The 27,264-nt window shown below is 41.1% G+C and overlaps 2 protein-coding genes across 9 annotated transcripts in view; both read left to right on the forward strand.

Moving 5' to 3' along the window:
• The first annotated feature begins 78 nt into the window (after positions 1 to 78).
• ptgr2 (prostaglandin reductase 2) lies at positions 79 to 11,287 on the forward strand. Of its 7 annotated transcripts, none has more exons than XM_022231072.2 (8): positions 79 to 211; positions 1,476 to 1,573; positions 3,034 to 3,149; positions 3,657 to 3,863; positions 5,777 to 5,947; positions 6,706 to 6,915; positions 7,598 to 7,807; positions 8,424 to 11,287. In XM_022231072.2, exons 2-8 carry the CDS (start codon positions 1,528 to 1,530, stop codon positions 8,529 to 8,531), a joined length of 1,068 nt encoding a protein of 355 aa, XP_022086764.2. In that variant the 5' UTR covers positions 79 to 211; positions 1,476 to 1,527; the 3' UTR covers positions 8,532 to 11,287. The 7 variants fall into 7 exon arrangements, with proteins under 7 accessions (XP_022086764.2, XP_022086760.2, XP_022086759.2 ...); XM_022231068.2 differs by having other exon boundaries at positions 91 to 275; positions 1,498 to 1,573; XM_022231067.2 differs by having other exon boundaries at positions 92 to 256; positions 1,498 to 1,573.
• Positions 11,288 to 12,422: 1,135 nt separating this feature from the next.
• Positions 12,423 to 27,264, forward strand: part of LOC110977222 (uncharacterized) — a 114,520-nt gene continuing 99,678 nt past the window's right edge. Inside the window, exon 1 of one of the 2 annotated variants that reach the window (XM_087133732.1) lies at positions 12,423 to 12,702. In XM_087133732.1, coding sequence (XP_086989858.1) covers positions 12,580 to 12,702 — 123 coding nt within the window. In that variant the 5' untranslated portion in view covers positions 12,423 to 12,579. The remainder of the gene's footprint in view (positions 12,703 to 27,264) is intronic. The other variant, XM_022231140.2, reaches the window with a different exon arrangement.

The following is a 27,264-nucleotide window of genomic DNA, read 5'->3' on the forward strand; positions in this document are numbered from 1 at the left end:
ATGTACAGACAAGGGCTGATGTATGTCACGAGTTGGCACCAGGCTTATTTCTTCATGGTGTTAGCCACCTGGTGGCGCACTACAGTCAAAACAACTTGGAGACGAAATCACACCAAAATCAGGAGACCTCGTTCGGCTCTCTTAGGAACAGAGCAGAAAAATATCCTTTGCATCATAGTTTAGCGAATGTTTTAACAACACCTCGCTCAGGGTTGGCTTTTTCACTAGTAAATGGCCACGACTGTGAACTAAACATGTCAGTGAAGAAAAAAATAGTAAAACTGGTTTTCATTTTCACTAGTTAAAAGTTTTGATTCCGAGTGTCCTACCCCTTGGAGGAAGGAAAACATCTGTTTTCCTTCCTCCATGGCTACCCGTAGAAGTTAGAACTGTGGGGTCCGACGTCCGGGATCAGGTCAACTCAGACCCAAACCAACTCGGACCCAATACTAACTCGGACCCATGACCATCTCGGACCCACAACCAACTCGGACCCACGCCAACTTGGACCCACCTCGAGTCAACTCGGACCCACTGAGTCTCATGGGTTATGGTTGCACTACACCAAAGGGGTCCAGACAACTCGACCGTGTACCAACTTGACTTCGGACAACTCGACGGTCGAGTTGTCTCAACGGTCAAGTTGTCCGAAGTCGAGTTGGCAAACGGTCAAGTTGTCTGGACCCCTTTGGTGTAGTGCAACCATAACCATAAAATGAAGAGGCCTTCATTTTTTTCGCTTGAAACTCAAGATTATTTTTGCTCCCTGGAAATTCAAGATTATGGCCAGATCGATCACTTTTCATTTCAATTTTCTGAACTTTTTTAATTCGCCGTTTCCCGAAGATACCCCCCTAATAGTAGTAAAACTATGCGCTCAGCTCTGAATGTAGCCGCCCACCTCTATCTAAAAAAGGCCTGCAATGTGGGGCTTTTTGTGAAAGAAATACTCTGAACAGGAAACTATCTATCCCAAATTTGGGATTTATATAAATAATTCTATGATCCCTCGAGATCATGGCTCCTCTTATTGTAAAAAGAACGTGGCATCACAAAATATTAATAATGAGCTCGCGAGCAGACACACGACACTTCAAAACTGTCTCCAAGTTTAAGACAATAGGAAATATTCCACATTTTTACTTTAAAATGATTTGATTTGTGTTGGGTCCGAGTTGACTCAGGGTGGGTCCAAGTTTGTCGTAGGTCTGAGTTGTATTGGGTCCGAGTTGGTCGTGGATCCGGGTTAGTATTGGGTCCGAATTTGCATGGGTCCGAGTTGGTCGTGGGTCCAAGTTGGCATGGGTCCGAGTTGGCATGGGTCCGAGTTGGCATGGGTCCGAGTTGGTTTGGGTCCGAGTTGACTCGAAACCCGACGTCCGCCCCGCTCATGGGAGCGGGGCGGACGTCGGATCCCACAGTTCTGGGGGTATCCCACTGCCGCTCGTAAACTTACCTGACTGTCGAAACTACAGCCATTGCCTTTCATGCCTTTAGAACGGAACTCATAATTTGTAAGAAACTGAAATGGCAGCATCTTCCAACAAGCGAGTGTGTCTTGCTAGCCGGCCAGGTAATTGTAATAACGTAGATTGGGTGTTGCAGTTTACTACAGTATCCAGCTAATTGTTGGGGAGTAAAGTTAGGCCTAACATGGCAAACTGGAGTAATTGCAGAATACCCTGCCACTCTAAAAAACGACCCCTGGATTGACTGGTTACGTGGGTACAAGGTGAAAATCCCATGAAAAGAGCGTGACACTTTGACCTATACCTGGCTATGACTAGTATGAGGTTGATCATGCGGGGTGGTGGGGTATTCTGCAATTGAGCTTTTTTCTTTGCATGCTTCCTACTTCGAGTAGGTCACTGATAAAGTTGGGATATGATATCCCTACCTTTTGGGCTACTCCCAAAACTGTAAGGCTGGTTTATACAAACCTTACAGGTAACGATGTACAAACTCACATAAGCACATTTGGGCTGAAAAGCGGAGCTATGATTGGTCATTGGAATGGAAGCAAACTGGGCCAGTTACAGTGTGGCTTTTATCTGTGGTTGACGGGAAAACAAGAAGGAACAGATAGAAGCTGTGTTTTGATTGGTCAAGCTGTCATGTAGCTGACAGTATTTGAGAGTACATGCTGCTGATATTCTGTAGTGTGGATGGGCAAAGTCTTCTAGAATTTCACCCTGTTAATGAGGACGTAAGGTGAATAAACCACCCCATCAGACATCTAAATTCACCAAGAAGGTATATGTGTGAAATTTTGTTGCAGAAAATGCTGTGATGGCAGAGTGAGTGGGCACGATAGAAATGGCCAAAATGTGTTTATGTGAGTTTGTACATGTACATGGCTATCTGTATAGTTTGTATAAAGGTTCTGGAAGTTCTCTTGGGCAGTCTTCCTGTGTATTGTGAATGGTGGAGATGAACTAAAGATCCCCATCCTACGCGTGGAAAACTTGGCCAAACCAGGAGACATGCATGAGACCCAAAATTGATGCAATGCCGGGGGGAAGGCAGTTAACAGGTTCATGAATATCAGCTTTCATATTGAGTCAGTTGGTGGGGGAAAAAGTCCATATCTGGCCACCACAGCTCTCCAGTTTTACAAATACCAACACTTTTTCTAAAATAACCAAGAAGACTTTTCCGCAGACAATTTCAGTTTTTCTTACTGTGAATGAAACGATTGTCAATTAAATGACCATTCAGAGTGAGGTGGCATGTGTTTGGATATGAGTACATGGTGGCCAGATCCAGAATCCTCGCCCATTTGATTAAAAAAAGTGAACTCAGGATTCTCAGTAATAAACTATAATTATCAGATATGAATTCAATGCGTCTGTCATGCAGAGATAGAGGTACTCAGTTGTTTCCCATTTTGCCTCAGTACGCTGTGCCAGGAATGGGTAAATCACTGCCTACTCAGACCCTGTTTGTCTTGTTAAATTTATGTTGAGAGGGACTGTGAAACAGGGTGGGTACCTATCATATTTTTGTTATTTATTGGGGATCTTTAAAATCTAGGAGCGAATGGGATACCTACGGTAGAGAACTTTCGTGTGGAAGATTGCCCCATGCCAGAGGTTGAAGATGGCCAGATTCTCATCAAACTACTCTGCCTATCTGTCGATCCCTACATGGTAAGAAGTGCGGATTTTTATAGAGGAATCCAGTGATCTTGGTAGCGCTAATCACTGTTCATTTGCAGTGGCCCCTGCCAATGGCAGTTAAGTAATGTGATAAACAGTTGCTATGTACACAACTCAACACTGTGCTTTCTGCCATTAAAGGGGGCCATTGGAAGCGTCCAGGGAAACATCTCTTGATTTGTGTACACCGGTGCTCATTGCACCAGGATAAGTTCATGTAGGTGTCCCTTTTTGGTGCCAGAGTCAAGCCACATGGCTTCCTCCTCATTTTACTTTTCAAACTTCTGTTAGAGGGATTCGCATCTACGTTATCTGTCGAAAATCAAGACGTTTTGTAGAGCATCTCAGGGAAAAATATTACATTCATGTTCTGTGGTTCAAATTCAATTTTTGTAAGAACTAGCTCCAGATTTGTATCCTTTGCTTTGAAATATTGAGAGATTTTTTGTGTTACCAGATGGAAAGAGTATCATTTATTCTGTGGTTTAACTCATCCAGAGGTGTAGGATGAACATAGACACAGGCACGGACTACATGTCGCCATGGAAACTAGACGATACCATTGAGGGAGGAGGGGTGGGTGTGGTCGTCAAGAGCCGCAGTTCTGGCTACTCCAAGGGTGAGGTGATCGAGAGCTTCCACTTGCCCTGGCAGCTCTATGCAGCGCTGGACGTGCAGGGGTTCAACTGTCTCATCGTCAACAAGGTGAGTAGTGGTGGAGTTGAGTCAGCCACTAGTCCCTGCAAGTCCGTTGCAAGTCATTCGGTGTTAAGTCAAGTCACAAACTACCAAGTGAGCAATCACAAAAGCATACCTCCGTCAGTATTCATCCGGTTTGGAAGCATCTGAAAGCTCGTCCTGGACAAGTTGAGGACCAGTTGCAGGTGGAACCGCTTGAGACTTTACCCACAAGAAACTCTGCATTCGTCACGGATGAGTACCGGACAAACTTTCAAAAGCAACTTGTTGACCATTAACAACTCTTTACATTTGGCCTGATGGCCCGCAAAAGGTGGCCTCAAGAGAGCGGTTTGCAGAGGAGTTTTTAACTTAGATTGCTCAATGCAAGCTATCTTCAAGTGCAACACGGTCTGAACTTGGTGATTTTATTGGAGTATGGTCAAACGTGAAAAAATAATTATTTTTTGATTATCCATAATGTAGAGGTTCTGTATGGCAGCCATTTTTTTCGGTAAGAGCTCTTATTCCACAGGGATACACATGAGTAGACCTTTTGTGCTATCCCTCCGCGACAAAAGCAGTTACCTGCAAGATGGCTGCCATGCACAACCTCTATACTAGTACATATGTACATCAATATGTACAAAGTAAATGTACATGACATAAATACTGCCATCAACCGAAGCTGCAGACTGTTAACTCTGTAATCTAAAAGAAGGTAGCAGTCAAAGAAGAGGTTAGCAAATGCCAGTTTCATCTCTCGTTTTACTTTTATTACCTAGGGAATCTGTTAATGTACCTCCAGAAACTGTCTATGAAGCATTTTAACCACTTTCTGCCGGGTGGAATATGCATGTGCAGGATGAGTTCCCAGGGGATTTTCAAGATTTTCCGTTTTCAAAATTGTTCAAAAATTCATAACTTCATTTACTAGACGTTTACACCCACACGAATGACTGTCTGGTGGCTACTCTAATCTGACAGGCATCCTCCATTGACGCCCAACTGTTTCAGCCAGGCTGCGACCTAGTAAAGAGAGCCCAGATCGTGCAGTGTTGCATGATTTCCTTTGTTCCCGAAATTGGCCCAGTGTGTTTCTCAATGCCAGTGGCGTCTTTTCAAATTCGGCCGGATTAGCATACAGTGGTACTGTATCGCTCATCGCAGGAGTACTTTTGTCCCTGCTGATAATCCGCTGGCACTGAATGCCTCAAACAGTGGTATATTGTTTCAAAACAATGACGGATTACCTCCGCTAATGATGAAAAATGACGGTAAATCCCAGCAGCTTGGTCTTTCGTTCCAAGTACGGTCTTTTGTTACAAGGCCCAGCTCTTTTGTCCGATTTCAGTTACCCAGGCTATGCATACAAACCCAAGGTGCCCGGTTCTGGAAACCCTGGAGGCAAGTGGTTAAATCAGTTTTGTCTGTATTATCATGAAGCTATGTCAACATCACAGGACAGTAGACCATGGAGTAGACACAGCCTATAAGAAAGCTATGGTGTCCTTGAGTTGCCATTGTCAGGGTCATATCATCCAAGTACCAGAGCTTATTAAAGTTGAAAAGATTCAAAAATGGTTAAACTGGCAGGTGTTTCATTCCATGCGCTTACTTTGAATAGAATGTGGACCTAAACAGGTTAAAAAAAGGTGTTCTTAAAACCTTAACGAATACCCTGCAGTCTCCCTCTGCAGGAGACCAGTGGCGTACTCTTTGCACTTATACAATCTAGGGGCATCAAATTCACTCTCAAGAAACTGCCTCTATCTTCCCTAATTCTACAAAATCGCTCAAGACCTCCATGTGGAATTTCAGAACATCTTAAAGGTTAAGGGCTTATGCCCAAAATGTTATCAACATCAGTTGTTCATTTGCTGCCTCTTGAAAAACATATTTTATAGGGAGCCCTCGGTGTTTACCTTCCAAACCAACAGGTGGATGTCGCCCTGGTGAAGAAGCACTGGTCCCTTATGCTCGGCCTGTACGGCATTTCAGGCATCACTTCTTACCTTGGCATCAAAGAGAAGGGACACGTGGCACCAGACGGCAGCCAGACATTTGTCGTGAGTGCCGCAGCGGGGTCCTGTGGATCACTTGCTGGACAGGTTGGTCACCAATTTGTCTCATTCAAATTTGTTTCACTTTCGTCGGAATGAGTACAAAAAATCTCTTGCCAGGTGATAAAACAATTCAAAGAAGGAATCTGTTTTGAAAATGTTCAAGGAGCATGAAGTGGTAGTGTTACTCCCAACTGTAGCATTGTCCCATTACAGTTGGGACAATGCTGTAGTTGGGGCGTAACAGTGATAAGGTCCCATTAAAGATGCCCAATTACTGGACCATCATGTTGCAAAGATTTGGTGGGGGACAAAGCCACCACCCAGCAGCAAAAAGACCAACCGTAAACAATGGAAAGGGGTCATTTCTGGGATATTTTCAATCAAACTAGTGAATGTCCTCATTTCAATTATTTTTAAATAAAAAATTTCAAATTGAAATTAACCCTTACTGAAAATTAAGCAGAATCTTGTTGGATGGTTGGGGTTCTTCGACTCTCACTATGTGACCCACTCTGTGAAAATGAGTCACAAGTCACCAGAGCCACGGTCTAGTGAAAGACCTTTCAAGAATCTCCGGCCATATCAAGCAAGAGGAACCCTCCACAGTTCTCGCCCGTAGAGTGCCTATCAACTCAAAAAGCTCAGCTTACCCTATGGTAACGGAACATAATTACTGGGGAAAAAAAATGTCATGACTCATTTTTCACAGAGCAGTTCACAGACTAACTGTGGCAGTGACAATGGCAATAATTATTCAGATGATTTCGAGATTATCCTCCATTTTTTTACCCCTGTTTTTTCAGATAGCCAGACTGGAAGGCTGCACAAATGTGGTCGGCATCTGCGGCAGCGAGGAGAAATGCACCTACATCACCCAGGAGCTGGGCTTCAGCCACGCCATCAACTACAAGACGGAAGACGTCGGGGAGCGACTGCGAGAATGCTGCCCTCAAGGGGTGCACGTTTACTTTGACAACGTGGGAGGAGCCGTCAGCGACGCCGTCATTCAGCAGGTGGGACAAGTCACATTTACATTGAGGATAATTGCATGCATTTTAGCAAAATAAACGGTATCAGAATAAATATTTGAATCACTGTTTTGAGGATTTTGTTTTGACCCTAAGAGCTTTTTTAAATAAAAACATTCACCACTTGGTCAGGTTTTAATGAAAAGCAGTCGTAATCACATTAATATGTTTTTATCTTTCCGTGAGACATACTATGAAACATTTTCATTTTCAAATGATTTACCATAATTCTCATTGAAACTGTAAAAGAACGCCCTATTTCTTGTTGTCACTTCTCCAAGGTGAAAGTCAAATGGTGGTATTCTATTTGTCGTGCATCGTTTCCATGCCAGGTTCCAATGGTGGTAACGTTCACCAACTTGTTGTGGATTTGTATACAGACATGCAGGACAACTCATGCTAAAATCTTTGCTAGTAGTTGATGCGAACCCATCAAAATATTGCATCTGTTCAAATTTCCATCAACCGGACTCGGAAATTAAAATATTTGACATTTTTCATGTGCTTGCTCATGTTGCAAGTTATAGGCGAGGCCAATCCTGGACTCGTACATAAGTTTTTTATCTTCCAACCTCGCCTTTCCAAAAAGCCATTTCAAGATTCCCTCCAATTTGTGTTCCTACGAAGCAGACACTAGAAGCCTTGCATCAATTTCGCACCTTTGCAGATGACGCCCGACTCTCACGTCATCCTCTGCGGTCAGATCTCGGTCTACAACACCGACGTCCCTTACCCCCCACCCATCCCTGCCGAGACGGAACAAGTCCTGACCGAGCGCAACGTCACCAGAGACAGGTTCCTGGTCCTCAACTACGTGGATAAATTCCCTGATGCCGTGCAGCAACTCTGTGCCTGGTACAGGAAAGGTGAAATCAAGGTATTTGAACGTATACGCACTTATGTCTTGAACACTGTTCATTGCCTTTGGCCTAGTGCAGTCCCATGTTGAAGGGAAAAGGTTAGCTTTGCTGTGACATCACTCAGATACTGCTTTGCATATCATTTGCATAATAAAGACACACTGTGCTTTGCTGGGCGTTTGTCATAGGTCGCCTGTTCTTTCAGTCTTGCCGCTTGAGAGGACAATTTGCCGTAAACCCATTTCACGATAAAACCTGCGGAATGTTCACCAGTTGTTGACAGCTGTGATGTGAGATACATTTTTACTTCCATTGAGCATAGCTCTGTCTTGGGTGCCATGCATCCCATGGGCATAAAAAAGCCATGTCCCACCATTACAGTACTCAACAATCAACCATTGTATGTTGCATAAAGTTAATCACTAGATCCCATGGACTCTCAGAGCGTATCTACACAAACCAACATGGCCAACTGTGGCAGAGCTGAATGTGTGTAAGGTAACCAGAGAAAACGGGATGCAGGCTCTGAAGGAATGTCACTTGTGATAGTTTTTGACATTCTGCACAATGTAAACTCCACTTAAAATTACACTTCCACTGTAAATTTCCTCATTTTTTTCCCCTTTCTTCCAGTACAAGGAAACAGTTGCTGAAGGACTTGAGAACGCCCCCTTTGCATTTGTGTCCATGATGACTGGAGGAAATGTAGGCAAACAAATAGTCCGTGTGGCTGACCTATGACCTTAAATTCAGCTTGTGTCTCTCGTATGCTAACATCTGAGAAAGAAATTATTAAATGCCCAGCTGATGTCTGCTATCAAGCTTCCGTACCCATTGCCGCTTTTAATATTTAAATGTCAAACTTGGCCCACCCCCATCAAAAATGATTGGAGAGTGTCATTCTGTCCTGTAATAGGCTGCAGTAGATGGGCACTTGGACAGAGATTGTGTACAGCTGTGACTGGAAGCTTTCAGTCAAAAAGACTTAAATCTAAAAACACTGAAATCTAAAAATTATGTGAAGATAAAATAGCTATTGGACTGGTACATGAATGATCGCCTGTGGCATAAATGAAGAATGGAGATTGAAGACGCATGAGAGGCATTATTTCTGTGTACTCCGGTGCATCTGATATAAAGATGCTACCAGATTGGGCTCATTCTGACGAAAAATGGTCCGGCACACTTTTTGAAATGAGTGCATAAATGTGCAAATAAATGTGGCAGTTCGGTGCATCCTTACTCTCGTGCTCTTGTGAGAAAGCCAGTAAGTGTGGTCAGTCAGGTGCAAAACCGTCTTTCTTTCGTAACCTTGGACCTGGTCATCTCAGACTCAGTCAGGAAACTTGGGCATTGTCCTCTTGCTTACAAGTAAGAGCATGTCCTAAAAGTTTTGCAGCAGAGGTCCAGGTAAACATAAGAGCACTGCAAAGTATTTCAAAACTTTTTACCCCAGAATTAAATGCCCCTGAAAATTTATTACCACTCTCGGCTAATTAAAACATGGAAACCACGTAAGTGTGAGCTTTGCAGTGTAGAATGTTTACTCACGATCTGTATTCAGTCAATCCCTTTTCTGTGCCCTTGGTACATTGCCTTAACCTGTCCTGGAGTTCAAGCATAATTGCAGTGTTAGGCTGTCAACTTTGAGCATTGAGTGACCCAGTGGTGAAAAATTGTGGTATATGAACGGCTTGAACACTCCAACCAAGATCAGTTCACACATCCTACTTTTGCATTTTGCACATTCATGTGAAAATCCTGCGTGCACAAGGCAAGTTGTACCCTTCACCAGTTTTCAACCAGTATTCAATCATATAGGAGGCCCACACTCAAGCCAGGCAGCACAAATTTGAACCGATGTGGTAGCTAGTCATTGTCACTCAACGAAAGTTGATTCCCTTTGTTGAGGGCCTTTTTATGCATATTTGGGCTGAATTTCTTTTTATTTTGTATATAATTTATACAAGCCTCTCGTAGAAAGCTCTAGACACACACTCAGTGGAAAGTGGGAACTAATGTATAAATTCCCTAGCTTCTTTAAGAACGGATTGCATCCATAGTCGAGAAACTGTTTAATTGCTTTGTTTGTCCAGGGAGAGTGTGTGGTAACAGAATCACGGTAATTCCATTGAAAAATAAATCGTATGCACGCTTTTGATCTGTGTGCCCTCATATTTATAATGCATATCACATTGACTTTCAGTATTTGGTACTGAAAGTACTCTTGTTGGCACTGAGTGCAAATACAGAAAAAAAACAAGGACCCGAGTACGAGTCGAAACAATGTGGCACTTGAGATGTAGGATACTCATCCAGAACTAGTACTTCAACTTTTACTCTTACCCATGAATGCTTACTTGATTTGGATTGAAGAGATAAGGTTTCATTCACACACATAAGTGTAAATTAAAGCTTCACGGGGAAACTAATTCAGTGGCGCGTGCACCCAGGATGTGCCGTGAGGGGGGCTGGTATTTTTGTTTTTGACCGGAATTTACCCCTTGAAACATCTCATGATGTCCAAGCGCCCTTCCCCGTATTGTGCTGCATGGGGCTGGAATGTAAGGCCGTATCAGAGTTAGTAGTTTAGTTTCAGATGTAGGTGTATAATTTTATCTTTGTTTAAAATAAATTTGACAAATTGAAAATAGGAGCTCAAGCCCACCCCCTTGGGTGCTCCTTAGTGGTCTAGCACCTCGATACTGAAATTGTAGACTCGTGTTTCTGTTTTAATACTCGCACTCAGGTTCAGCTACGGCGTTGAGTACAGTCAAAGGAATGAGACTCTCTTGGTTACACTTACAGCAAATATAAAAATGTGTACACCCTACCTGAGAAAAATGAGCAGCTCAAAAGCTGTTCAGCAGTAGTCTGGTGCTTTGGCGCTAGGACTCACACTCGGTGTACTCGCATGCAACCCAAGGGATGAGCTTGTATTCATACTGTTCTTAAATTTCTGAATTTTATTGGATTGAAGTCAAAGATTTCAAGAGTCTTTAGAATTAAAAAAAAATATCATTAACAAAGTAAATCACTATGCAGTGCCTTTGAGCAATTTTTTTTTTCCAATTGTGCATTTGTGTGTGAACTTTCTTTTTTTGTGTGAAGTAAAAAATGTATATTTTAGGAATGGACACTCAAGCAAAAAAAAAATTGCAATTATTTTGGTTATATAAATCATACAACGTTGACTTTTCTAAATTACTGAACTGCCTTGTTGAACAAAAATATCCATCACGTTGAATGACATTTGGATTAATTTGTCTGTGGCCTAGACAAACAGCAGTATTTCCTTTGAACAAATGGAAAATTTGTGATGAATTATATTATGTCAGTTTGTAATTGGTACGTAAAATTTGTAGTAAACATTAACCCCCCTGCATTTGGTTAAAGCTAAAGGTGAATTATGTGTGTAAAGTATCAAAGGTGTATGTGTACAGCTGTGTTGTATAATATGAACTAAAATAAAACATCTGCACCAGTTCAGTGTTCAACTTTCTCTGTGTTCCATCTCTCAAAATTTTTTAAAGGGCTACACAATGCAATTTCTCTTTTATGACATCCATGAAAATTCATCTTTTCATTCTAAGTGACCTTATTTTTAATTTTTACTCAGCATTTTAAGTGGTACCTTGGATACCTCTTGGTTTTATGATGCTCGTACAAATTTCCATACGAGCTAAAAACAGTGATGTCATTCCAGGCATCATACCTCAATGTAACAGTTATTTTAGAATTTGGGATATCTTTTTTGTTTTAAATTAAGTTAAATTATTGATTTTAAGTAAATTACCATTGATCAAGCCTTTCTCACATGTTTCCAATGCGCACATTTTGGGTTCATAATTTGAAAAGAAAGTGTAAAGTATATGTAGCTAAACTGTCTTCTTTGAAAGGAATGACAGCAAGCAACAATCTCTGGAAAAGCACGGAAAATTTCAAGTAACATTTGTAAAAAGAAATAGTTTTCATTGAGAAAAATGGATGTCAGATAGCTGCATAAATGGCAATACAGGTGCAGATTCGGGGGGGGTAGAAAATAAAAAAGATTAAAAAAAATGGGGAAAAAACAACTTAATTTAAAAACAAGATAGCATCCTGCAGATTCTTGTGTACAAGGTGAGTGTTACAAATAAGAGTCTCTGGTGTAGCTAGAAAGCATTGCCTGTGTGTACGAGACATTAAACAAAATCTCCAGCCTGACAGCCCCCCCCATGGAAAAATTCCGGGATCCGCCCCTGGTCGTAAGCAAGTTAAATGATTTTAGAAAATAGCTTACTGTAAACTTTTTCAATTGTACACTAATGCAAGTTTTGGTAAATTTAAAGCGGTGACAGTTGATGGGATGTGCACAATTTTCTGTAAAAAAGACTGGATATTATCCATTTTCTGTTGTGTTAGGTCAGTAACATGGTACATATCTTGTCAAAACACAAGCAAAGTTGAAACAGAAGAGCGACTTCAAAACATGTCCGCTGTTTGGAATGCCTGCCCTCTGTTGACCATTTGACAAATAATAAAAAAAACGTTCGGGATCACTATTTGTCGTTCATTGACCACCGTATTTTATCCACAGGTTTTTAGATGGTTACCCTTACCCCATTGTCCTGAGCGTGGGAAACAATGGGTACCAGACCTGCGGTTGCAGGCGACAGCTCGAAGTGCCCTCTGCTCATAGACCGCAGAATTTCGATTCTCTGGATTGTTGATTGAGTCACTGCACAACTGTACCGGCGTATGGCTGTAGTTTTTATCTGAAATTAGCAAAATATTCAGTTCTTACGAAATGGAGGAGGGCGAAAGTGATCCCAGAACGCGAACGTTGGACGTGACACTCCGAGGTGGCGCACCCTGGGGCTTTTCTCTGAAAGGCGGGTCGGAGCACCGGTGCCCACTCACCATTGCCCGGGTAAGTCTCCCATGTGTGTGCTAGCATGATATGACTAGGGCCTACGCGTCACTTCAGGAGGTCATCCTTATTTCCATTACATCAGATTACGAAATACTGAAAGATGTCTGTATCTGCAACATTTATATTACCGTGTAAACATGCACCGAATTGTTTGCAGTTCGTGGTGTAAAAAAAAAATCCACTTGAAGTTGGCATGATTGATGGTAGCCTAGACAAGCTAGAGATTGTTTCTTTTTGCGGATTTCAGGAGTTTTTCTTCAGTATAGACTTAAAGATCCACTGCAGTTTTTGTTCTCATTTATTTGGCAAGACCAAGAGTTTCACATCTGGCCACAAGTTCTGTAATTTTCATTGACAACAAGCCTATGCACCTTTGGAACACCTGAAATTGTCTGAGATAAATTTGTCTTTTGTTCCAGTCAAAAATTTTATTTGTGAAATAGAAGAATAATGGTGGTAGGATACCGAACTCTCCATTTGTTTTTCTCTTTTTTTTTTACGATCTTATCAAAAAGTAATCCTCATAATGTGAAAAGTGGACTGATATGCTCTTCATATAGCCTAGACCCGTAAACAGGACCCAACGAATACTCCTCTGTCGTATACTGGGCCCTGTCCCGATTAATAGGGATTCTTTCGAAAACTTTATCCGGGATATCCGGGGGCATAACTAAACATCCACTTGATTTTATGACGAATACTCCTCTGTCGTATACTGGGCCCTGTCCCGATTAATAGGGATTCTTTCGAAAACTTTATCCGGGATAACCGGGGGCATAACTAAACATTCGCTTGATTTTATGACGGAGTAGTATTCATTGAGCCCTGTTTATGGGTCTACATATAGCCTAGTAATGAAATTTAGTGACTTGACTTTGTGTGAAAGGGTGGGCAAATTCCTCTCAAAGCGGCCTCAAACATAATTGGGAAAGAAACACGAATGCCACTTCCATAATCTTTCCTTGATGTGACCCACTAGACATCTGAAAGCAATAAAATGTCTTAAAAACTCAAATTTGGCAGTGAAGATATTGATGTATGAATTCACATAGAAAACACAATTTTTAGAACAATCTCATAGTATTTGTGCACAGGGTGTCAAGTGGTGTCCGTACACAAACTCTCTAGGATTCTTTCCTGTAATGGTAAATCCTTACTTCGTGAAAGTCAGGAAAATTAAAGTGTAAATGATATAGATTAACCCTAACCCCCAAGGGTTGCTGGCCCTAACCTTCTCCATTCACACAAAGTTAAACACCCATATGGGACTTTGTGCACAGAGGCTGTTGGACTTTTTGTTTTTTTGAGGTATGCCAAACCCAATGCAAAGCCAGCTGTTATGGGCCTACCAGACCTATCCCACAGAATTAAACACTTTACTACTGTTTAATTCTGTGTGGTTGGGGAAGGTTAGGGTTAAGAAGGGCTCTAAATGTTTTCAAAGTAACTTTCCAAAGTTGGATTTTTCTTCCCCAAATCATTTTCATCAAAATTCCTCCTGGCATACATGTGCCTGCACCCATATTCCAAGTTTCACTTTAAAACTCTGTTTCCGCTGAAATAATTCAGAACTTGGTCAAAGTTTTCCTAGAAACAGCACATAAGGCAGCAGTCACGTGCACAGGGGTCTTTTTCAGTGACGACTGTCGGAACTGAATTTTTGAAGTGCGTGTTCAACTGTGGCATGTTCCAAACTGACTTTAGGAATAGAATGCAAATTATTTCCAGACATTTGGTATCTTTTCCTTTCTTCCTCCTGAAATATTTGTCGAAATTTTTCCCCCAAAGATAATGACTCGTGTTCTAAAAGTACCTTTTGGAAGGAAATTGAGCCTACATGTTTGTGTCCTAAAATAGTCTTTCATGCTTAGACTATAAATATCTCACATGCGCTGTGCTTGAGAGTCCCAAAACTTAAGGTAGTGTAAACTTTGCAGTACAGAAAAGTAGACCAACACAGTCCGGTACCCTTTACTGAGTATACTGTAGTGACTGACTGTCAAAGGGAACATCTTGTATTTCCATACATTCTCAGTCATACCACCAGACTCCTGGTAACATATGGCCAACCTTTCCATAAAAAGTTGGACAAGTGCGTGTACATGTAGGTACCACTCTCGTCTTAGGCTAAATCAGTTACAGTACACTTACACTGAAGAAGGACAGCTTTTACACACTGAAGAAGGACAGTTTTTACACACTGAAGAAGAGTTTAAGCATGTACAAAAAGTGATTCTGAGAAAAAGTTGTTGCATTTCTCCTTTTTTCATTCCTTATTAATTAATCATTAGTCAAAGCCTTTTCAACCTTGGTTTGTTGTACTTTTGGAAGTCTTGTATGAGTTAAGGTTTAAAAAAAGTCGACGTTTGAAAGAATCTTGGGTGTGTACATTCTTAAAGTGTAGTTTTCCTTACCCATGACAATTTCCTAAGGTACGATAGTATGTGATTTGTCATGTATTGGTCATCGTACTTGCTAAGACGGCTTCTTGTGGTGCAGTATTTTACCCGCGGAGTCATGACTGTCAGTACATTTAATCAGCGATCCATTTATCCACATCCTGTATTGGCCATTTCCTGAATAACTTCTCATTAGATAGTGAAGGAGTTGGTGCATCCTATTCGTTTACTGGGGGAGGGGGGAGACCCACGCGACGTCCAGGCTTTGAGCCCACAGTTAGCCCAAGTTCCGACCAAGTGTGAAACTGGATCCAGCATGCGGCTGGATGGTTTGATGAAAGCATGCATGCTTTCTCTTGCCTGTCGGAACTTCCACAATCGATAATGACGGATCTTGGGAACTCAAGACCCTGGCTTGATTTGGGGGATTTTTTTTCACCAGCCTACTGGTAACATCTAAAGTACCTGGTAAACACAAATAAATTTTCAGAGTAGTGAAACTTATGCAGGCGGTTGACCTGTGAAGTGTCAATTCAGGGACCCTGTATGTAAAACGACTTGAGATCTTTAAGATTTTTTTTTACACCATGTACAGGTGATTGTGATAACTGGCTGGTCTTGAAAATGAAATAACCCCCAAAATTCTGAAAGTCTGTGGACAGAAGGGAAAAGTTTTTGAGGTTGAGTTGATGTGAATACGATATCTCTCTACCAAGCGCAACTGAGTGAAAACCTTGAAAATTGAGAAAGGCCAGTACGTTGTAATTTACACGTACCGGTACATGTACATGTAGTTCTACCAAGTAATGTGTCACATTGTCTGTGAGCGAGATATTATGCAAGTTTGTCATTCCGCGCCTCCCCCTTTTAAAGAGGTCAACATTTATGTCATAATTATTATCAATTACATGGACTGGTAGTTTTGCAGGAAGTACCAGTACATGTACATTGTACAACTGTAGGTGTTTTCGATACCTGCAGATTTCCAGCGCTTGGTTGCTAGAGTACGGTACATTGTGGGATGTAGCAAGGAGACATTAATTGGTCTGGTGTCCCAGCAGTCGTGTCATAACATAATGTAATAGCTGTTTTGGCATTTATGTACATGTACCAGTATACAGGAGCTTAATTAAAGTGGTGCCTGGACTTCATGCATAAAATTGTTACAGTAGCCACTGTGGAAATTATGCCCATAAGCTCATGTTTGCATGCATGTACACATGTCTTTAAATGTAGTACAATGTACATACATGTACACTGTACATGTACTTGTATATAAATGTGGACGTATCATTCTTGAATGATAGGAAATGACTTTTTATTTTACAGTGATACGATTTTTGACAAACGTTTGTACACTTGCAATGTAGGTGTACGGGTGTCCTTTTTAACAGATTTATTCTTTTTTGAATTTCTCATTCTGGTCTCCAGTTTCCATTCTTGATTCTGCCAAGTGTAGTCACAGACCTACATGTACACGATTAAAACGGAGTCAGTCCTTACATAGATGTTAATTTCTTTCCCACGTAAACGCAAGTCTAATGTGATAGCAATTGATTTTTGTAGTGAGTGCCCTCCTTGCCAGTTTTTACATCGTCCTTGGAGTGAATGAAGACATTTATTGGCTTTTGTGTACACTGCCGTGGATTAACTGCTTGCTATCTAAACTCCTCCGAGACAGGGATGGGTACGGTTAAAGAGAGAAAAAAAGGGACCCAGGCATTTCACCGCCGTTGTTTGCAGTCACAAAAAAAAATCAGTCACAGAAACAACCTTGCATACTCCACACCTGACAAAAGAATATTTTTTTTGTCCTTTTGAAGCTAGCTCGTGCATGTAAACATGTCTTGAATGGTTTTGATTCAACATGTAACTGCCGGTTTCAGCCCCAGTGCACAGAGAGCCTTGTCCAGGAACACAAACAAGCCAAGTTGGAGCCCCGGAGCTAACCAAATTAGTCTTCATTTTACTCGATCACTGTCATACATCATAATAGTTGGGGTTTTTTTCCTTCTTTTTTTTCTTAATTTTTTTTAAAAACGTATTTGAGGCAGTATCTTGGGCATTGGACCTGCTAACACTTAAATGAGTTTGGGTCTTTTCCATTTCAGAAATAACACTATATAAAATACACTGTAATGTTTCCGATAACTTTCCTGTGTTTTATCTGGACCCAGTGTCAAGAGTTCATGAATTTCTATAATTTCAAAAATGCCAATAATTATCCTAAATAGCATTTGATCTCTTTTTGCAAGAGCTTCCTTCAATTTAAACCTGCTGCCTGTTTCAAGGGTCAGTGATTTTTCATTTCCGAAATTTTCCACGTACATGTACTGTGTATTTCAAATATTCTTCAGTCTTTTTATTTTTAAGACTTTTCTTGTGTTTAATCTGGAGCCCTTCTAGGAGATGAGGATTTTCCATTTCAGAAGTGTGGTTTTTCTGTTTGAAAAGGTATTTCAAATATTCATGGTTTAAAAGTCTTCCTAAAACTTTCCTGTGTGTTAATCCTGGTGGTGCCCCGAGTCAGCAATTTTTCATTTCCAAAATGTGAATTTTCTTTTTAAATTTTCTATTCACTTAAAAACTGCACTACTGAATACCATCACTGTACTAGAAGTGTTGGAACATCTGGTGCTTGTAATTTTATCTATCACTCGGTAAAACTTAATACATTTGTCAGAAAACTTTCCTCCCTGACCAACTGCCATGCCATGAAATAACCAGCCTACAAAGTACATGTAAATCGAACTTAAGACAGCAAAACCTCCAAAACTCAGGCAATTTTCAGTGCAGACTACAGAAGTGGCTGCAACACTGTGATTTCTGCTTCGAAGGACTCCACACTTTTTTCTCAAAGAATGCAGATTTACATTAAGGCGCAGCACAACACACCGTACCCTTTAAGTGGCACATTTGAAACTGACATTCAGGATCAATGGGACACAACGGAGCTAGTACTCAGAGACGGGCCCTTTAATCGGAACAGAGAGCAGATGAGAAGATCCTGTGCATATGTGACCACCTTCTCCCAGGAACTGAGCTGGGATGCTAAGTCTGAGTTCATACGTGTATGTCGTTTCATAAAAAGAGCACATAGTAAATAAGGATTCTATGCGGTATATGGACCTGTGCAGAGCCCTTGGGTGTGGATGTATTCATTGAGTTAGTGTTGAGCAGTTTTCTTTTGTACTGTCACTGAGTTAAAATTGATGCAGGGTAAGAAAAAAATCAAGTTTCTCTCTTGTGCATTTTATCTGAAATATGTACAAGACTACTTTGAAAGGAAAATTCAGCAGTATTGACTTTTCAAGTCAGTACAGGTGGGTAGCCCAGAAAAGTAGTTTAAAACTTTGTCCCTCATAATTCCTCTGTGTAGGGCTATGATTAAATGCGTCGTCGTGCTGGACAGAGCAGTCTTAGCTTTCCACTTTCACTATTTGGCGGGCATGCATTTTAGGATTTTTGAAGTGTACATGTATCACTTGCATTCCACTCATGGATATGGCCATCGCATGTTTTTCTTGAATATTCTCCATCCCTCGTTTGCAACAATGGCCCACCTGTGCATGCTTGAAGAAAGATATGCGAGCTTGATCTCCAATTCCCGGAGTGCCAGAGTGCCGAAACTAGAACAGGGCTGCCCTAGGTCCAGGGCCCACCAACATCCGGAGGTGGATTATACAGTAGGGTCGACACATTCTGCTGGCCGCTGGCATTTATTTATCACGGTTTTGAAGGTTGATGTTCATGCCGCGTGGGGGTCAGAGGTCGCCTGCATTGTTGATCTCCCAGCCATTTGTGCGAGCGGCTGGAGCTGAGGGACATGAATTGTGCATTAGTGACAGAAAATGTTCCAGCTTGTTAAAAGAAATGTGTCTGATTCCCCCCCCCCAATGTTTGCCCCTAGGGATGTCTTTTCAGGGCCTGGTTGAGGTGACAGGTATGGGTACGGGTGTGAATGGAATGCAGGTTGAACGTATGTGAGCAGAAACGCACTTTGCACTTTCAAAAAAAAAAGTGAATAGTACATTTGTCTGTGGCTGCTAGGAATGAAATGATTGTTGAAATGCGTGTACATTGTAAATTGTACCAATGACAAATTTCACTGTATTGTTTGGGTAATAAAAAAATGTTGTGGTTATCACTGACTAATGTCCAATGTATTTATGAAAACAAAATTTTCATGTTTATAGGTACAGTCATTCACACAACTTATACTCTCTGTGTTACTTGAAGCCCAAAAGGGGAAAAAGGAATAAAATTAAACATGTGCCGGGTACCGCCACATGTGTGCCGGGTACTGGCACATGTAATAATGGCCAGCATTGATGAATTGTGCACCTCTGAAAGCAACGTATGGATGCATTTCAATCACATTCCTTTGAGATTTCGAACATTTAACCCTAGCCATCCCAAATCCTTACAGACGGTTTTGGAGGATTTTGGAGGCTTGAGGCTGCATGGCAGAATTGCACTGTCGATTGCGAAGGATGCACTGTCTCAGGTTTGGGGTTACGCCTTATGTTGTTTATGTTCAGCGGTGCATAAATTCATGCCCACCTTCCATGCGACATCCTCCATACTGCTTCTGGATACCATCCACACTGCCTCAGCATAATGAGAGGAATTGCTGGAGGATTTTAAAGGGTCGAGGCAGTGGGCTCCCTTCCACAGTACATATTCAAGAAAAACATGTATGGCTTTTGGAAGACTGAGGCTGTATCCAATTATTTCATGGGGCAGTTGGAGGATTTTGAAGGATTAAGGGTGTAACCTCTGAAAAGGGCCTAGGCAATTAGGGTTGAGTCTAATTCCTTGACTCCTTGCATGTTATTTTGCCTATTCATGACATACACCTACATGCAACCCACAGACCTGTTTATCTTTTGTCCCAGTCCCATGTACATGTTTGCTTGAGAACAAGGTTATGTGAGTTCTTCATGAAGTAGATGTTTATGCACACATGCACATGTATGTACATACAGAGGCACTGCAGTTAGATGCACCAACCAGTTCCTCTATACCCAGCAAGATGTGGGATGGAGGGTACCCCCTACATGCCCAAACCCTATAGAGACTCTAGACTGTGGTTACTTAATACATCCTCCCTAGATGTCTGACAAGAATTCCTGAGATTTTGGCCAACAGTGACCACCAAAAAGGAGGGATGTTCTCTCCGTCCCACATCCTGCTTCAGATGTTTTCCTTTCTCAGCCTCTTCTTTGTTGACTGTTCTTGCGTTACATTTATTTGATTATTTCGGCGCACATGTACTTGTTACAGCATACGTACAGGTGCAATTTCATGTACCGCTTTGTTTTTTTACCCTTTTGCTCACTGCTAATATTAATCTTCCAAAAGTCCAACCGTACAATGCCGAGATCCAGTGACTTGAAACCTTCAAGGGACAGTGAGCCCCATGTAAAATACTTCGGACCGGTGAGCAGTACTTGGGGTACGTGTACATGAGCATGTGCCCCTGTTTCTATCTTGCAAAATCCTGCCCAGATCTCCCGGTCGATTGTGAAGGATTGGGGGGGGGAGTACATGTAGAAGGTTATTGCAAAGGGAAGCTTTGGCCAACAAAGCTTTCAACAAGTCTTCACACAATGTCTGAGTATTAATCTTTTTGCTGGCCATTTCTTTAGTTTAAAGCCTCAAGGGGGTTCTCGGAGGATTTTTATGTTAGGCCACTGATGATGCCTCTTCCAAAAATGCATATTATATTGCAGCAAAGTGGAAGAGTTTTGAAGTTTCAAAGTGCAAGAAGCTTCCTGTGGAGGGTAGGGTTTAAAACTACAATACCAAAACAACAACCAACATTTTTCCACTTAACAATTGTTGTCTGCCTTCGCGTGAGAAGTTGTTTGGCACCCAGTGAAATGGCAGGTCAAAACGGCTGGAATGATACCCCTTTGTACCTGTCTGTTGCACGTGCAGGTGTGATGGGGTCCGATTTGGGCAAGTCTCAACATGTCGTGCACCCCCCTAGCCTCTCCCCATGTATGGTATGCCCTTCTGTTGTGAGCTTTGTGGTGTACACATGTATCCAAGCGAGAAGGGAGTTGAAGCATTCTCAATGGGTTTCACATGCAGCACCTCAGACCTGACATCTTGCTCACCAATGATGTATGAAGGTGACGGGGAAAAATGGGACGGGGAGGAAGCCAAAATGTCAAAGTTAATGCTGGCCTGTGACTGTCCCAAAACAAATAATAACATCACATTCCCCACATGCAGTGTTTTGGAGAAAATAGAAATGTATATTGAATAAAAAGTGGTATTTCGTGAAAAATCGTGCTTTGAACTTTAAGTACATTCTTGAGTAAAGAATGTACACTATTTGCTTTCCATAAATATCTCGAGATACCATTTTTAGAGTATGAATTACAACTGGACATTTTTACACCGAGTGATATTTTTTTTCTTACATTTCCTGTGCTGTTACATGTAAGTCTTAGATTCATTGTAAATAAATGAATGGATTCCTGTCTTTCTCTGATGTGTGTTTTCCTTGTAATTAAGAAAGGAGCCAAATGAGACATCACACTCTGTAGGTCATCACGTTTCAAAGCATTTGTGCACAGAGCCCTGGCGTCCTTGTTCATTAAGGGGATACAGAATGTTGACATTGCAGGTGTGAATGTAACGACAGATCCAAAAAATGTCCACATGTGAGGGATGGTTCCCTTGGTTGAATTTGAACTTTTCAATTTGTTCTGCGAAAAATGCTGTTTTGTTAAACATGGTAAATGGAAATAGACTAAAACTGACGTGTAAGCATGAAACATGGGTAATTCCAGAAATTAGAATTTTTTTTCGTCCTGTCACATCTTACATATGAATGATTCTGTAAGTTCAGAACACATTTTCTGATATCCAAGAGTGATGAATTAATGCAAAGTACATTGTACCTGCCAAACAAATAGTAATTGTTTGAAATCAATTTCAGTGATATTTCCATGTCATATAACAAAGGTCACATGTAACAAGGACACGAAAATGTCAAACTTTCTGGAGTTACCCACATAGAAACCTTTTTTTACCTTTTTGACAAAACTCCCCCACCACCAAAACCCATTCAGCTCAATGCAGCTCACGTGCATAGACTCTTGTCTTGCCCATTAAACAATTTGTGGAATTCTGTACTTTTCAAGTGCAGATACTTGAAACCACCAGTTCCCCTAGTTTCAATACATGAAGGAATGCCAGCCGTTTTTTTTTGTTTTTTTTTTTTGGCTTGTTGTCCTGAATTCAGCGGCTCCTCAACCTGGCTTAATAGCTAAGTCCAGTCGCAGTTTCTAAAGCGGCACAGCTGTCTTTGTGCATCAGCGGTCCCTTGTGAGAAATCTGCATGCTCCGCTCAAAGCCCCCAACAATGATAATGCTGTCAATAGGAATAGGAAGTCTGTGCCAGAAAAGTTTCAGGAAGGGAAATGAAACTGCTTTGTTCATAAATTTGTGTTCATTTTACCAACTACCGGTACAGTGTTTAATTTTGGAACATCTACCCTTTTGGCACTTCAGCCTGTAAGCTTTTGTCCACGTATTGAAAGATTGACTGTACTCACTCTACATTGAGTTCTTAGAGTGTCAAGCCCAAGCACGACAGAGCCTGGCATGGCAGATGTTTGTGCGCATTCTGATGGAAATTATTAATGCCCACTTTTCAAACCAATAAAATGCCCACAGTATGATGCTTTTGTGGATGTTCACACATTTCTACTGTATAATTGTTACTGCCTTAAGCCTGTATGGTACACATAAGGAGATATAACTCAGGTGCTTACTTACAAATCAGATACGTTGTACCTGCATGGTCTTCATCTTGAGATGAGTTCATTTGTTCCAAGCCACAGAAAGTTGCAACTACAATAATGGTTGAGGTACATGTACATGTAGCATGGTGTGTTGGTTGAAATAACCGTCGACACCGAAAATGTCAAGTTATGTCAACATTTTTTTCTGTAGCATAACATTCCTGGTGTCTGTTTACAGTGTACACACAGTGTCTTGTAGTATGCTGAAGGTGCAGCCTATACTGTTAACAAGCGTCCAGTTATGTGACTGTTAAAAAATAAAGGCAAAGCAGGCTCCATGGAAATTTGATTTGATTTCAAATGGAATAAAGTTTCTGATGTAGTTCTTCCAGGCGTGTTTGTGACCGTTCCACTGCCAGTCAAATCTCCGTGAAACAAATGTACTCAAATCTTGTCTTAGCCCCCCTCCATAACCCACCATCTGTGGAAATTTCTGGAAATGATGCCGAGGATTCCTCAAAAGCACTCCAGGCACTGTAGCTCACAAGCCTGAAGAAACCTGTAGAGAGGAGACAATGAGAAGCAGGCACAGTTTTAGAGGTGGGAGGAAAACCCCAGAGGAATATTCTGGGTAGAACCCACGGAATCAGGTAAGGATTGAAAACCCAATCCAAGTGGTGGAAGGTGAGGAAATAACCACCATGCCAACCTGAGCTTGTTTTGTGTGAATAATTTTAAATTCCCACCAAAAATGGAAAAGTAATGGAAGGACTAAGGCCAAGACAATAACTTCATTTTATTTGAGAAATTCCAGTAATGTCCTTTTACATGTTATGGAGCCCTGAACTTTGTTGATTATACAGTGTTATACAGTGTCCTACACCCTGTTGCAGTTCCATACCAACCAGATTTGTGAATAGCGCCCTCTGTTGAATACATTTAGATCATGGCTTTATGGGTACAGTCCACAAATTCAAGCCCCATTGAAAACAGTGTAAAATCAACACCGTTCAGGGCCCAATAACATGCACGCCAACATCCCTGAGATTTCTGAAACACAAATGAAATTCTTGTCCGGTCACTAATGTTTCAATTTCTTTTCATGGATTAACCAATTGCATTTTTAATTAATCCCACAAAACAAAATCACCCCCCAAAAAGTGATTTTTTCGAAGTCTGATTGCAGCCATTTTTCAAGTGACAACCCTCAACATTCTTGGGCACTTAGGACCATTTTCCAAACATAGTTTTTAGCCATTCTGCTCTCATATGAAAGCTCAAAGAACCAGGGAGTTGATCCTGGCAAGAATTTACACAATCTCACCATTTTGGGGGCCAAACAATCTCCTAGGAACAAGACTTGTTCCCAGTGCAAGTATGGTGTACTATTTTTGACACATACAAACATTTATTAGATTTCAAAGGTATTACAGTCAAAAATATGCTTTTTATATTTAGCGAAGTATCATATCAGCGAACATGTTCACATACATGGTACTAATCAGTAGTATTGGCCAATGTCTGTCCATGCGGACGTGTGCTTTATCTCTCTGAAATATGTGTTTTGGGTACAGTGGCAAGGTTATGGCAATAAGCAAGTTTTATTATTGCATTTGAAGTCCAAACAAGCCAAGAGTTGTCTTCTGTTGTGGATACAACCGGCCAGGTAGTTGTCTCTGGGGTCTGTGGGACAAAAGCGTCGCATTCCTTTGCAACAACAGGGCCCTACATGCGTGACCAGAATATGCCTCAGCAGCTTGCACTCAATTACATAAATTCATGCCCAATTGACCAAATCAAGGTCTGGTTTTGTAAGTTTCGATGTTTCACAAGGATACGTCCTCAAGGTACATTATATCCTTCGTGGGGTGGAAATTCTCTCTTTTTGTTGTGATTAAATAAACTTTAGTGTACGGCATGTCACCTGAAGATGATAACTACAGTAGGAGAAAGTCCTGATGCTGAATTCAATGTGATCTTCAAATTTGAGGATAACATCCACATACTGTTACATATACCGGTATCTTGTTATTAGAGACAAAATGTTAAATGTACATGTTAGGGCTGAGTCAATTCGAATAATTCACTATTCGAATATTCGACCTTCAATTTGATCGAATATCCGAATATTCGGTCGCACCAACCAGCAGATTGTTGATGAACAAACCAAAATCGGTTGCAATAGCACACACAATTGTACATGTACATGTGTACGTTATGATCAATATAATAGCTTCTCACATCTAGGAGTATCTCAAGCCACGATTCAGCACAATTTTAAGAGATGAACAAGACTTCTTGCCCGGTTGGACATTTCTATTCATTTTAAATTGTTTAATGAATAATTTACTTTTTAAATCGTTGTACAATTTCTGAGAAAAATTTCCCTTTTCATGAATTTTGCATTTGAATATTCAAATTAAAAAAATAATATTCGAATATGCTTCTACTTTGATTTGTTAGTTGTTTCATTTACTTGTATTATTCTCTTGTCTCATAATTATTATATTTACCTATAATTTCAAAAATTCACTATCTGTTTATTCGATGAATTTATGTTATTTTATATAATTTTCAGTTCATGTTTTATATTTCTCCTCAAATTTTGTTTTAATTGTTAAAATTATTTTGTATTTTGTTTTTAATGTTTCAGGGCCCTTAAGAATAGCAGTTCTATAACTGAAAAGGTTACCCTGTCGAAATAAAACAAATATAATATTCAACAATCGATCAAATATTCAGTTATTCGAATATTCGGCACAGTCCTAATACATGTATGTACACAGTGAACCTCCCCAAATGATTATGGGCCTGAAACCTTGCACTGCCATGCTACGGTAACTTTAAATGGGGGAGGGAGGGACCTGGCAGGATGGCCCCATGTCTGAACTGCAGTTTACAATGTGTTTGTTACCCCGTGTTGGATTTTCATCGGTTCAGGGCGATGTTTAATGAAATCGCCCCAGGAGTTAAGGTTTGAGGATTTCACATGGGTTTTGCAATTTTCATAACTTGAATAAAAAATGTACATGTAAAACTTCAGAACAGTCTTTAACAATCCCTTTTTTATTTTCCCAAATGTTCACTCTTACTGGACCTACCGTCAAAGAACTGAATCAACACTTTTGCCTGAATGTACATGTACAGTACAGTTGTTCTTCATGTATGTAAACACGTTCCTGGTCTGGAACAAGTGGTGCACTTGTTCTTGCAAACTGCACGAATGCACAGTGGTCGTACATGTATAATTCTGTAACCTTCCTTTATTGTGAATGGGAATAATTGTACATGTAGTGCTGGTTGGGTGCTGCCAGTTTCAGAATCCACCTGTGCAGCTTCAAGTTTTTTGTTCCTGTGGCTTCTTTTCTTTAGCCGATGTCACCTGAACCTGCTGAATGTGTATTACGATGAGGATAAAACCACAAATTTCTCGAGTCATTTTAATCTGTCGCTGACTCATTTGGGATCCAAGTGTTATACACGCATATACCATAGATGTTCTAAGCCTATTCTAATCGGAACACGCACTTGCACAATTTGCCACGGTTTGCGTAGGGTGGTTTCCTAAAGAGGCCCCGGTACCCATTCACAAAGTGAAACCCTTACAAGCCAGCAAAAAAGCGGGCCCCCCGGATTAAGGTCCCTTATAGACAGATGACTTCATTACTGTATCAATATCTGCCTATCGTCCCATTGTTGTAATCCCTGTAAAGTAGTTGGGGCTACATCAGGGACTATTGTGTTCTCTCGGCCTACACAGCCGGCAGATCCGTAGCCTTGGGGCACTGGTCTATTAACCTCCCCCCCCCCCTTCATTATCGCAACACTAGTTTGGGGTTGGTATTTGGGGTAGTACTTCCGTCAGTGTCTGTGTCAATAGCTCTGGTGTAATAGCCCCCACACCAGGTGTGAAGATGAGGGGAATATGAGGGGAGTCTGGGCAAATAACAACTAAGCCAAAATACTGACAAGCCCAGTTAATGAGTGACGATGCAGAAAATCTTGTACCTGTCGGTCTGTATCACGTCCATGCGTACCGTCTGATCTTCCTTAGATACCAAATACACCATCCCTTATATCCTGTATCATTGCCTCATTATGCTGATTTTTAAAAATCAAATACTAGATTGGTTTCTTTTCAAGACAGAGCTGTGAGGTTCTTTCACTCGCCTCTGGGCCATCCAGGAAGAGATCTCTAGATTGTGCATCTTTTGCGCATATTTGTCAAACATGAGTCCGCAGTTTTTTTGGTTGCCACACACTTGTGGGTTGAGCCTGTTATGAGTTGGTGTTCCTTCCTCCAAATGACCGTTATCACTGCTCAGGAGATTGTAACTAGGGCTGAGCTAGGTACTGTAGATTTGTAGAATCATAAACCATAAATCCGTGGGCATTTT

Source organism: Acanthaster planci, linkage group LG02 (genome assembly GCF_054643075.1).
Source record: "Acanthaster planci isolate LZ-2023a linkage group LG02, COTS_SCS, whole genome shotgun sequence".
Taxonomy (NCBI): Eukaryota; Metazoa; Echinodermata; class Asteroidea; order Valvatida; family Acanthasteridae; genus Acanthaster; species Acanthaster planci.

Bases quoted from the DNA above. Each gene is read 5' to 3' on its own strand.
- ptgr2 (XM_022231072.2), top strand. From the start codon at position 1,528: ATGGCAGCATCTTCCAACAAGCGAGTGTGTCTTGCTAGCCGGCCAG. The intron at 3,150-3,656 runs GTAAGAAGTGCG...TAACTCATCCAG, and splicing joins TATCTGTCGATCCCTACATG to AGGTGTAGGATGAACATAGA. The intron at 3,864-5,776 runs GTGAGTAGTGGT...CCAAACCAACAG, and splicing joins ACTGTCTCATCGTCAACAAG to GTGGATGTCGCCCTGGTGAA.